Source organism: Melopsittacus undulatus, chromosome 11 (assembly GCF_012275295.1).
Source record: "Melopsittacus undulatus isolate bMelUnd1 chromosome 11, bMelUnd1.mat.Z, whole genome shotgun sequence".
Taxonomy (NCBI): domain Eukaryota; kingdom Metazoa; phylum Chordata; class Aves; order Psittaciformes; family Psittaculidae; genus Melopsittacus; species Melopsittacus undulatus.
The window spans coordinates 1290312-1302239 of NC_047537.1; the positions used below are offsets into that span (position 1 = coordinate 1290312).

Genomic DNA, 11928 nt, shown 5'->3' on the forward strand with positions numbered 1-11928 from the left:
ATTAGAGGCATCATTATAGAAATCATCCTTTTCAGCTGAACTCTAAACCAAGAGAGAATTGTTGCTGTCACCTGCTTTCCTGTATAAAGATGTTACATGAACAGCTGAAAGGCCATTTGAAGAGCCTCTTTCTTCTCTATGACTTATTTTGTCCCCTGAAATCAGCTGATCTGTGACCTTCACTCTCTTTAGTCTTCCTGACCACAACACAACAAAACTTTCTGGACCCTTGCTGGTACTTCAGTGCTACAGATTGGAAAACAAAGCCAGAATGAAGCTAAAATCACTGCATATGTAATGCTGCCAACTTGCAGTGCCACTCCTCCCCCATCACCCATTCTGGCTTCCTCTTCTGCTGCTTTTTATCTCTTCCCCCCTCTTCCCTTTCCCCCTCAGGGTGTAGTTGAGTAGTTTCCCCTTTTTTCTCAAACCAGTTTTGCTCCTGGAATGATCTTTGCCCTAGCCAGAATATAGAGGAAGGCTGCATCCAAGACAAGCTTTCTCAGGAACAGGACACAAATGAGTGGTGCTAGACCAGCAGAGGAAACGAGGAGGCTGTTTTGACTGCACAGGCTCAGGTTGGTCCCTGTAATGCAGAATGATTTATATTAACAGGGGAAAAGAGTTCTATTTTACAGCTCTGAGGTAAGGATGTGGTGTCTATCAACAGGGGAATGCAGTTCTTGTAATCTGGTGGGGCTGATGTGATGGCAGGCAGGGTGAATGCTCCATCAGGCCAGGTTGGACAGAGCCTTGGGTGATATGGTTTAGTGTGAGGTGTCCCTGCCCATGGCAGGGGGGTTGGAACTGGATGATCTTAAGGTCCTTTCCAACCCTAACTATTCTATGATTTCTCCGTAAGTCAGCCCAGCTCACTGAAGTTAGCTGACAGTGTGACATGTAACAAGTGTGTGCTGAAGGTGTGTGGAGTCTTTCTTTGTGCTGGAGCAGAAAAACAATGAAGATTTGAGGTGACCTTTGAGAGAGATGCAGTGTGTGATGTGTGTGAAATGTGCTTCCCTGCACACTCCAGCCTGAGAAGTAGTAGTTCTTCTGACCCTGTGGTAAATAGCAGGCTCTTGTTGGGAAGCAGGTAACTAGTAACCCCAGAGTACAGCTGCTGCAGGGGAGCACCACAGTATGCTCCCACCAGGCACACACATACAGAAGTGGTCTTCATCAGCAGGAATGCTGCTGTGGCCTCTCAGTGTGCCTGTGTGGTTGTGAGCATGAACTGCTGAAGCTGCAGAGATGGTATTTGAGGTGGGTGTGAGAGGCAGCTGACCCCCTGCTTTCCTGGTGCACAGTTTGCACCTCTGTTCACAGGGTGAATCCTGTCCAGCTGTGTGTTCCCTTCAGTGCAAATGGATAAAGAACAGCATGCAGGAAACCAGCTTTTGTATGACTGCAGCTGAACAGAGTCTTGTGGGTGTTAGATTTAGTGACTGCGTGGTCAGACAGAGGACAGGGATCTCTCAAAAGCTAAGAGACAGAGAGGGAAGGGTGTGAACTCTTTTTCCTCTAGGAAGGAAGCTAATTAGGACTTTAAAGATGTTTTCACTTCTTCAGAGAATGCTTAGTACCAACTTGGGAAGTTGTGGTTTGCACAGGTTGTCATGTGTTGTGTTCCACCCTGTCTGTGTTGTTTATGGGAAGTAAAGATTTAATGTGAAGCATAGCTGAGCACCTGGAGAATCCATGATGAAGTCAGTGAGGCTGGACAGTGCTTTCTTGGGGTGCACTGTTGGGAATCGAGAGCTCGTTGGAGTTGGGGCTCTCAGTGACTATTGCCAGCAGACCTGTTCCTAAGTAGTTTCACTTTCCTGTTGCATTATTATCTAAGAAATGTTTGGGTGGTTGGAGGGAGACATCAAGCTTTGATGACTTCTGTATACTCAGTATTTCACACTAGCTGTCCTTCACATGTACATCAGCAGCTCTGGCATTAGCCTCAGAGCTGCTGCTGCCTCCAGTCTGTGGTACCACACTGTTCTTCTGTGATATGACTGTAGCATATCACTGTGTTCTGCAGGTGATTTACAAGCAGTGAGCTCTAGACCACATGGGAGAGGAGGTTCTGTGTCTAAAAGATGCTTTCCCATTGTCAGTCTGTTGACATACTTGGTTCCACCACCGCTGCCCCCACTGCTCCGGGAGGCTCAGAGTTTGCTTGTTTTGCTTTTCAAGGCAGGACCACATTGCTCGCTTACACTTCTCACTCCCCAGCATGTTGGAAGAAGATAAGGATGAGACATGTTGGAATAACCTGGAGAACTTCCGGGTGAAGCTGATCTCTGTGATAGATCCTTCCCGCATAACACCTTATCTTCGGCAATGCAAAGTCATCAGCCATGATGATGAGGAGCAAGTTCTTAACGACCCCAGCCTGGTCATGCGCAAGCGGAAGGCAGGTGGGTCAAGTGCAACATCTGGCTCCATGGATCAGCAGGGGAACATAGGGTGCTCCTCTGAGAGCTGCTCTTTGCAGCCGCTGCAGCAGGAGCTGGGTACAAAGGTTAGGTTTGAACTGTTCCTTTACAGTTAGAATACTTTTGGTTAGTTACTGGGCAGTTGGCTTAGGACTGGCTGGAGCAGTTGATCCCAGGGACTTTAATCTGCACGTGGAGAAAGTGAAGCAGTTTGTTGTTAGTTTAGAAATAGGTAAAGAGAACAATAACTGAATAGAATGTCCTGTTGCAATCATTTCAGGTGTTCTTCTGGACATTCTGCAGCGAACGGGACACAAGGGCTTTGAGGCGTTTCTGGAGAGTCTTGAGCTTTACTATCCACAACTGTATAAGAAAGTAACTGGCAAGGAACCCAGCAGGGTGTTCTCTATGATTATAGGTAATGCTGTGTTCTGAAAAAACAGCTCTTCCTTGGGTGTTGTTTGCATATTGAGGGGGATTCACCTCCACTTTTGCTGCTCCTCAGCTCCAGTGAGCAGAGTCAGGAATGTTCCTTGTGTGCTTCAGAAGGGTTCTGGCAACAATAATGTCACAGGGTGGAGGAGGGAGCAGAAGGTTCAATTCTTCCTTCTGCCTGTTCTTCAGTGACACTGCTGTAGGAAGGCGCAGAGCAGGGGGGAGCAGTGTGGCTAATTTGGTCCCATGTGTGTTCAGGGTTTACATGCTTGTATGTAGTGATCCCGAGCTGCAGTGGCAAGTGGGTGGGAGCCTGTGCTGTGTGTGTGTGTCTGGGGACAGACAGGACAGCAGAGGCTGATACCTGCCCCCAACCAGACACCGCTGGGGAATCAGGCCTGAGCCAGCTCCTCATGAATGAGATCATGAAGCTGCAGAGCACGGTGCAGGAGGAGCGGCGGAAGGCGCAGGAGCTCAGCCTGTGGCTGCACACCAAGGAGGACACCATCAGAGAGCTGTGGGTGAGGGACAGCCTGCTCCGCAAGCACCAGGAGCGGGCACAGAAGATGAAGGAGGAGAGGGACAGCCTGAGCAAGGAGCTGCGGAAGTGCAAGGACGAGAACTACAGCCTGGCAATGAGCTATGCCAGGCAGAGCGAGGAGAAGAGCGCTGCCCTTATGAAGAACCGGGACCTGATGCTAGAGGTCAGTCAGCCTTTCCCCAGGCTTTCCCTTTCTGTGATCCCTGGAAGGCTGTGCTGTGAACCAGACTCGGTTCTGCCCAGGATGGTCTGGATCAGTCCAGTGTAAAGGACCATGCATCTTCTCTAGCGGGTGGCATGTCTTGGTGGTTCCTGGCTCAGCCCTGTAGGCCCATGTGTTACAAGCTGTGCTGTGAAGAATTAAGTCTTTCCCTCATTCCAGATTGTGCTCTCTCACAAAAGCAGTACAGGAATAACACACATCTATTGGCACACAAGCAGGACTCTCCAGAGCACCGAACTTCCTGAGAAAACAGAGCTGGAGAGAAGCTTGCCCCATGTTTCTCTGGGAATGGAGCTGAGAACTGCTTTTGCAGGTCAGAATCTTCTCCTCATTACTGATGAGCTCTGAACCTTCTTGCAGATTGACCACTTGAAGCACAGCCTCATGAAGGCTGAGGATGACTGCCAACTGGAGCGTAAGCACACGATGAAACTGAAGCATGCCATAGAGCAGCGTCCAAGCCATGAGGTGATGTGGGAGATCCAGCAGGAGAAGGAATTGCTCTTGGCCAAGAATCAGGAGCTGGAGAACACTCTGCAGGTTGGTGGGGGTGGTTGAATATGGACTCCTGAGAAGTGATTATCTGTAGCACCAGTGCATTGATGAGGCTGCACTGCAGATTGTGTGGGTCAGCTTGTTCTCCTAGGTGAAATAGAGCACTTGGGACTGTGGGGTCAGAGTTGATGTGGGGTTAGATGGTTGCTGTATCACACTTCTTCCTCCATCCAGGAGGTTGCCAGGGAACAAAATTTGGAGAAGAGCCTCTCCAAGGAGGCTCTGGAGAATGACTGTAGCCAGATCCTAGAACACCAGGAGCTGTTGAACACCATCTACAGCCTTCGCAAGGAGCTGCGGCGAGCTGAGGTGCTCCAAGACAAAGTATGTGATGCCATGCAAATCCCTGCTGAGGGGCAGTGGGTAAGACAGGCAGGTGAAGCACCTGCAACATGGAGCAGAGGAGCTGCTCACCAGGTCCTCACTGCTCCTGTTCTAGGGTTGCAGTTTGGTGAAAGAAGGCATAGTAATATTTTAGCATTCAGTGTCTGTGGCATTAACTGTTCCCAGTCCCTGCCTCAGCCTGGAGGATGATGGGATGACTGACAGCTCAGGAACATAAGTCATGTCAGCAGTCCAACTCATGTCAGCAGTCCAACCTTTTGGTTCACCCTGCTCCAACTGGCTGAACTTTGACATGGCATGGAGTAGGTCTGGCCACAGCAGTCGGTGGCACAAAGCAGGAGTGGGGAGAGTCTAGCTCAGGCTCTGCCCACAAGCAGGGTGCTCATGACCTTATCTTAACAGTATGCAGAGGAAAAGGAGATGCTTGAACTCCAGTGCACATCCCTGAGGAAGGACTCCCAGATGTATAAAAAAAGGATTGAAGCTGTCTTGAAGCAGATGGAGGAAGTGGCTTCAGAAAGAGACCAGGTGATAAAGCATCCATTCCTCTTGCAGCTGCTGCTAATCCCTGCTTTTCTGCTTGAAGCAGGCAGGTACTGTAACCCTGAATGTACCCATGTGCCATGCCATGACAGACTGTCCCTTACACCAGGCACTCCTGAGCAGAGAACAGTTCTATGCGCAGTACTCCAAGAACCTGGTGGAGAGGGACACGTACCGCAAGCAGATCCGGGAGCTGGGGGAGCGCTGTGATGAAATGCAGCTGCAGCTCTTCCAAAAGGAGACCCAGTTACTGGCCACTGAAGCCAAGCTGAAAAGGCTGCAGCTGGAGCTACCCGCACCGGTATGCCTGGGGGGTGTCATCTGTATGATGGGGTGGGAAGGAAAGGGAAGGGTGGGGACAGAGTGTGGCTGCTTGGAGCCCTTTGCCCCTAACCAGTTCAGATTCAGCTGTGTGGGTAACCATTTCCATGCAAATGTTGAGTTTAGAATAAAGACATGATGGTTCCTATTACCTTGTCCTAGTTCCTGCATGGATAAGCTGGACTCATGCAAGCTGAGGCTTTCTGTGTTAGGAGCATGTCCGAAGATAATGAGTGACCAGCAAAGAGTGAAGTCTATTTAGAAACTGTGTATGAGCCGTTTGGATGAATTTGGGAGCAGGGTATAAGGTGTAAGGTTTCTGGAACTAAATGAGAAATGCAGGAGGTTTAATTAGTGAGGTATCTTGTGTTCTGTCTCCACATGACCAGACAGGAGTGTAGGAGGGAGGAAGTTCACACTTCTCTGTTTTCTGGAGCTTCTCATCTCCTGTATATTCTCTTGCTGCCACTTCCTTGCTTATAAGGAATGATTAAGTTACACTGGTTTTATTTCAGACCTCTGACCTGGATGATGCTTCCCCCAGAGATTCCCAGGAAGTGAGTACAGTGCCTTGTTTACCTTTTACTTCTGGGATGGGTCTGAAGGCCAAAAGTATCAATAAGGCCAAAGGAATGAGATTTATTTGTGGAGGATAAATCCATGAGTAGATCTGTGACTTCTGGCTCAGTCTGCTGTGTTGCTGACAGTAAGGTGCACTGGGGAAAGGTCAGTTTTATCTGTGCCCTGTTTCTTACGTTCCTCCATCTGTTCCCAGCTACAGTGTGAGATAGAATAAGGGGTAGTTCTCATGCTCTTGCTTTGTTTCTGTCCCACAGCTTACTCTTCATGGTCACCTAGATGAAGACACACAACCAACTAAAAGTAAGGCTTTTTCTGGGGAAACAGGGTAGAATTGTTGAGAGAATGGTGCTGTGTTTGAGAGGGTCAGGAAAACCATTCTTGGGGTTTATTTTCAGTGAGGAATAGGTAATCAGATTGAGGACTTTGTTTGTGAGGCTGTTTCCCATTGGGGTGTGATTGGTACTCTGTGAGATGGCTCAGAATAGGTGCCCATAAATCAAGGCATTCTGCTGTAGCACCACCCTTCTCACCTATCAAAAGGAGAACATTGGGAACAGTAAGTGCTTGTAAAGCTCTTTAGAGAGAAAAAGCCTGTCTTTTTATTACATGGTCTCTAAAACAGTCTTTGCTACAGCTGAATGACCTGGGAAAAGTGGTACCATTAGATAGACCATCCTAGCACCTCAAGTCTTTCTTTTTGAGGTAATCTATCTATTGCATTTGTCCAGGAAAATCACTTGGTACCTGGTGCCTTTGAGAAACAGCTCCTGGCTGCCTTCCCTCCCCCAGTCCTGTTGCATCTGTGGCAGAGCTGAGAACAGAACAAACCTCCTTCCACTTCTGCTGGACCATGTGGCATTCTCCAGGAATTTTTCCCTCTCCTCTTCCCTTTTGTGTTGCAGGCTGTTTTCACAGAAGCAGAACCATGTAGTTAATGCTGTCACTGGCTCTGCTTCTGTGGCATCCCCAGTGGAAATGATTCAGCAGTGTAGAAAGGAGTTAATAGGCTCCTCTAAGAACTTGAAAATCTCTTTCAAAACATGTTGAGCAAGGAAAGAAAGTGGCACAGTAAAAGCAGCTTTCTGTTTTGCTCTCTTGGGAGACCTAAATGATCCTTTCATTCATTGAGATGGGAGATGTTTTGCAAAAGCCAAATAACAGATCCAGAAAGCTTTTCACTGTTCTATCTCACTCTGTTCAAAATCATGGATCAGGATACCTGATCATTCCATCAGGCGTTTCACTAGGTTGCGGTCTGATGTGGAGTGCCTTGGTACACACAGCTGAGTTGTTGGGGAACAGGGGCAAGTTATGGGTAAAATAATGATGAACATGTTTTCTTGTGGTGGTGTCTAATACGATTATTTTGTAGTGATGCTAAGTAGAGATGCTGCTTTGCAAAGGTTCATTTTGCTCCTGCATACACAGAAACCAGAAAGCTGCTGACCCTTTCTGAACCTGGTGGGGAACTCCATCATCCTGAGCAAGACTGAGGGTTCAAGTGAAATGAGAAGTGTCTGAACCCTGACGTTTTGCAGCTTGGTTTCAGTTCTGTGTTACAGCATTACAACTATTGCTGTTTGATGAACTGGTGGAGGGAGAAGTTGCTTCATAATGGCAACTGTGACTAAACCTGTGATTTTCCATCCCTTAGAAGGTTGCCCTGAAGGACAAACCCAGCAATTCAGCACTCAAGAGAGCAGCCTTCCTCCAAAGTCACCAAGTGTAAGAGAACCTCTGTGGGCTCTTCTTTACTCCAGCTGGGGTTTGTGACCTTTAGTGCTCTTGTGAATGATGGATTTACCAGGTTGAGAAGCAGAAATTGGTTTTCCAAAGCCTGAGCTCTTTGTGCAAAATTCACCCTCCAAAATGGGTGAGTTCTGAACAGCAGAACACTTATGGTGGTTATTTCTCCATCTGTGTCTAGAAACTCCTGGTCACTTTCTGGCCTTCATCTCTGGGTATGGGTGTTTTCCAGTTTAATTGCCACAGTATTACTGCTGGTACAGGAAACAGAATCCCAAACTTAAAACTGGGAGAGAGTAAGGGAAGTGAAACAGAGGTATTACCACCCTGGAACACTGTAGTGGACAGCCCAGACATGAACAGGCTGTACTTCATTCTGCAGGACAAGCAGAGGCAGGAAGCTGTGTACAGTGAACTGCTTTCCTGGAGGAGGGTTTGGTAGTGAACAGCTCTTCTTGGTCATTGGCAGCAAAGGTTCCCAGTTATTTTCTCCTTCATTAAATGTAAAATGATTAATTGCACAAACAAGTGGTAGAGCAGAAATGCCCAGGCTGCTTTGGGTGGGCTGCAGCCCTTCACCCTGCAACGACCAGCAGCAGTACCTCAGCCTCGGAACCTTTGTGGACCAGGTTTGCCCTGCCTGGTGCTGACACTGAGCTGATCTTCAGGGGGGTTCAGTTCATCTTTGTTTGGACTTTTTCCAGCTCAAGGAGTGTGTTTTAGCCAATGAGGAGCTGGCAGAAAAGGAGCGGAGGAGGATGAAGGACTGCTTTGAGCGCTACCAAAGGTCTGGGCTTCACTAAGCAGGACTAATTTAGCCATACCTGTGTGACTTAGTGGATCAGCTGTTGTATGTGTTTTTATTGTCCATCCCCTGTCCTCAAGCTTGATGCATGGAGGGTGTAAATTCATCACAGATCCTGTCTGTAGAGGCTCAGGCTTTTAGCTGAACTGTTTGAGACTCCTGTTTTAGTAGCACAGGTAGCCAACATAGCACTGATCATGTTTGCTCCAGACCATGCAGATGGTTCCACAGCAGGGAATGGAGGGTGTTCCAAAGAACTGCAGGTTTAATAATGTTGATAGATGCTTCCCATGTGAGTAAAGGTCTGACATTCACTGTCTGACAAGCTGCTGACAGGCAAGACCAAGCTCCATGACAGTGAATGGGGGCAGATTTCCATCCTCTATCCTGCTCAGATGCTCTTGTTTGAAGGCTTGTTCTCCTAACGCTTGGTGTCTCCACTGGTAAGTGCTGTTCTGGAGCATGAGAGCAATGAAAACCTTGTAAAACAGGGACCTTAGTGCTAGTTCTAGCTAGAGGTGTGCTCCTAATGACTGTTGACACCAGTATTTGTGTTAAAGGAAGGGCTTTGTATAGGGCTTCTTGGCTTCCTCCCCTGACCACCAGCCCTACCGCACACTTCAAGCAGTGTAAGAACGTCTCCCTCAGTTTAGACCCGTTCTGTCTCTGCCACCGGTCAGAGGTGTGGGTTGTGAGAGCAAACAAACCCTTGTGTTCAGCCAGCGCTGGGCTCCCAATGCGCTCAAATGGTGCTTGTTGCACAAAACCTCTCCTAACCCTGACCCTCTTTCAGGAAGAGAGCGCTGCGAAGGGCACCCAAGAGCCGGCACCATGAGGCCGACTGGGAGAACACCACAGGCAGCGACAACACCGACACCGAGGGCTCCTGAGCGCGGCCACCGGCGCAGGGTCTGTCTGTGCCCATGGACTCACTGTGTTCTAACCCCAATAAATGAACAGCCATGGAATGTCAGTGTGTGTGATGGGGGGTTCAGGGCTGGGTCCCCTTGGCCGTGTCCCTCTCTGGAGACATTCTGAGCCCACCCCAACACGCTCCTGTGTAACCTGCCCTGGGTGTCCCTCCCTTGGTCCAGTGATGCTGTGATCTCTCTCCTGCCACTGCACTGGGGTAGATGTGTGTGGTGCACAGGTAACAGGATGAGCTGTCTGTGCCGAACCCAGTGAGCCCTGCGCCTTTAACTGAAGCCTCTGACGGGCACTGCTCCAGGGCAGCCCCTGCCCTCACCCAACATGGCCGTCGCCATTACCCACCATGGCCGCCGCCATTATCCATCATGGCCGCCGCCGCCTCAGCGCCCGCCCCCTCCGCGCCTGCGCCAGCGCCATGCAGCGCGCGGCGCGGCCGTTGCTCGGGTCCTTGCTCCGCGCGGCCGCTCCATGGCGGCCCCGGCCTGCGCCGGTGTCCCTCCGGCCGCTGTCCCCCTGCCAGCCCCACCGACCGGCCTGCACGGGCACAGCCCCGGAGCAGCCGGGGACCAAGCACTACCGGCTGGTGTACACCTGCAAGGTGGGCGGGGCGTGCGGGGCGGAGGGTGTGCGGGGCCGGGTGTGTATGTGAGAGACCGGGTCCGTGTGTGAGGGACCGGGTGTGTGTGTGAGGGCTGAGGTCTGTGTGTGCGGGGCCGGGTCCGTGTGTGAGGGACCGGATCAGTGTGTGAGGGACCGGATCCGTGTGTGAGGGACCGGGTCCGTGTGTGCGGGGCCGGGTCCGTGTGTGCGGGGCCGGGTCCGTGTGTCAGAGGCCGTGGCGGCGCTGGGAGCTGAGGTAAACGGCTTTTCCAGAGGAAAAGTCGCCCATGTGTATGGGACAGGTCAGCACCAGCTGCACAGCATCGTAACACACGAACTTTGTAACGGGAAAGAAACCTTTTAATGGAGTAACCAAAGCGTTTCTGCCCGTTACGGTGCTCACAACCACGTTGTCTTCACTTCCAGGTCTGCCAGACCCGATCGGCCAAAACCATTTCCAAGCTGGCCTACCATAACGGTGTGGTGATCGTGACGTGCCCGGGCTGCGGCAACCACCACGTCATAGCCGACAACCTGGGCTGGTTCTCTGACCTGCAGGGCAAGCGGTAGGTGTGTGGGGTCTGGTGATGGATGGGGCTGCTGGCCCTGCCTGCATCCCTCAGCCGGCACCCGCTGGGTTTGGTGCTTCCAAACAGCTCAGAGCAGACCGTGGGTTTGGTGGGGGTCAGTTCTGTGTCCCTGCCTCAAACCAGGCTCTGTAATCAAACTGGGTGCTATAATCTGTAATCTGCCCCATCACTGTGGAGGATCCAGATAGAATCCTAGAATGGTTTGGGTTGGAAAGGAGCTTAAGGATCTAGTTCCAACCCCAGTGCCACGGTGTAAAGCTGCAGCAGCAGCTGTGTGGTGCACAGGCATCTTGTTGGTGCCAGTAGGTGGATTACTGTGTATGGGGCTCTGCTCTTCCTCAGGCTTCATCGCATCACTGCCAGGCTTCCCTGGCTAAATGTTCCAGACATGCAGACTGCTGGATTTCAATGATAACTCCCTGAGATGCCTTGAAGAGTTTCTGTTTAACTGTCATTGCTAAATCATTGATCCTGATGGATTAAAATAGCCCCAGCAGGTTTGGGTGGTTTGCTCTGCTTTACCAAGACTTCACATCCTGGTGATGCTCGTGTGTGATGCACTGTGTAGTGTAAATCCAAAGTGTGGAGGAGCAGTCCTGTGCTCTGCCTTTGCTGTGGAGTCACTGTTGGTTCTCCAATCGCTGTTCAGGAACATCGAGGAGATCCTGGCAGCCAAAGGGGAGCGGGTGAGACGTGTGGCTGGTGAGGAGGCCCTGGAGCTGCTCCTGGAGAGCTCGGCAGAGAGCGGGTCCGGAGGGGAGCCCACAGAGGGAGAAGGTGGGGAAGTGCCCCCCAGGATCGGCAGCAAGGGGCAGACCTGACAAACAGCCTGTGTGCTCTGCTGATGGCAAGAGAGACTCTGAACCTGCATTCCTCGATTTCAGTGGTCCGTGTTTAATAAAGTGGGGGATTGGTCTTTCTTTATTGTGTGTCTTGTGTGGTTTTGCCTTTGGGAAGCTGATGGGGTCTGGATGGTTGTCCTGGTTTGCTGATTTCAGTCAAGCCTTGGTGCTTCAGCAGAGGCAGGAGCTTTGTTCTCTGCTGAGAAGGGAGCCTCTTGTCTGAGTGTTTTAGCCTAAGGAGGTGCAGCTGGGGCTGGAGGCCTCAGCCATGGCTCCTGGCCTTGCCAAGGTGCTGCTGCAGAGCTTATGAGCAGAAGAGACAACTGGTACCAGCTGAGGAGATGGGCCTGACCCTGTGTGTGCTGCAGAGCCGGACTGACCCCGCAGGAGGCTGACATCACTGCTGGGTGATGCTCTTCTCCTTCCCTTGCCATCCTTCAG

General features: G+C 50.7%; 2 protein-coding genes across 5 annotated transcripts; both read left to right on the top strand.

Annotated features, from left to right (window-relative positions):
• The first annotated feature begins 434 nt into the window (after positions 1-434).
• On the top strand, positions 435-9428 carry CARD9 (caspase recruitment domain family member 9). 4 transcript variants are annotated; one of them, XM_034067941.1, is made up of 13 exons: positions 435-578; positions 2188-2411; positions 2710-2847; positions 3243-3568; positions 3989-4168; positions 4358-4507; positions 4931-5056; positions 5181-5372; positions 5908-5949; positions 6229-6274; positions 7629-7699; positions 8425-8507; positions 9319-9428. In XM_034067941.1, exons 2-13 carry the CDS (start codon positions 2228-2230, stop codon positions 9413-9415), a joined length of 1635 nt encoding a protein of 544 aa, XP_033923832.1. In that variant the 5' UTR covers positions 435-578; positions 2188-2227; the 3' UTR covers positions 9416-9428. The 4 variants fall into 4 exon arrangements, 3 of the variants coding, with proteins under 3 accessions (XP_033923832.1, XP_033923833.1, XP_005146361.2); XR_004550141.1 differs by lacking the exon at positions 9319-9428 and having other exon boundaries at positions 6703-7699; positions 8425-8459; XM_005146304.3 differs by lacking the exon at positions 435-578 and having other exon boundaries at positions 1891-2411.
• Positions 9429-9798: 370 nt separating this feature from the next.
• DNLZ (DNL-type zinc finger) lies at positions 9799-11569 on the top strand. The gene is made up of 3 exons (XM_034067716.1): positions 9799-10053; positions 10482-10621; positions 11295-11569. Exons 1-3 carry the CDS (start codon positions 9799-9801, stop codon positions 11464-11466), a joined length of 567 nt encoding a protein of 188 aa, XP_033923607.1. The 3' UTR covers positions 11467-11569.
• The last annotated feature ends 359 nt before the right edge of the window (positions 11570-11928 follow it).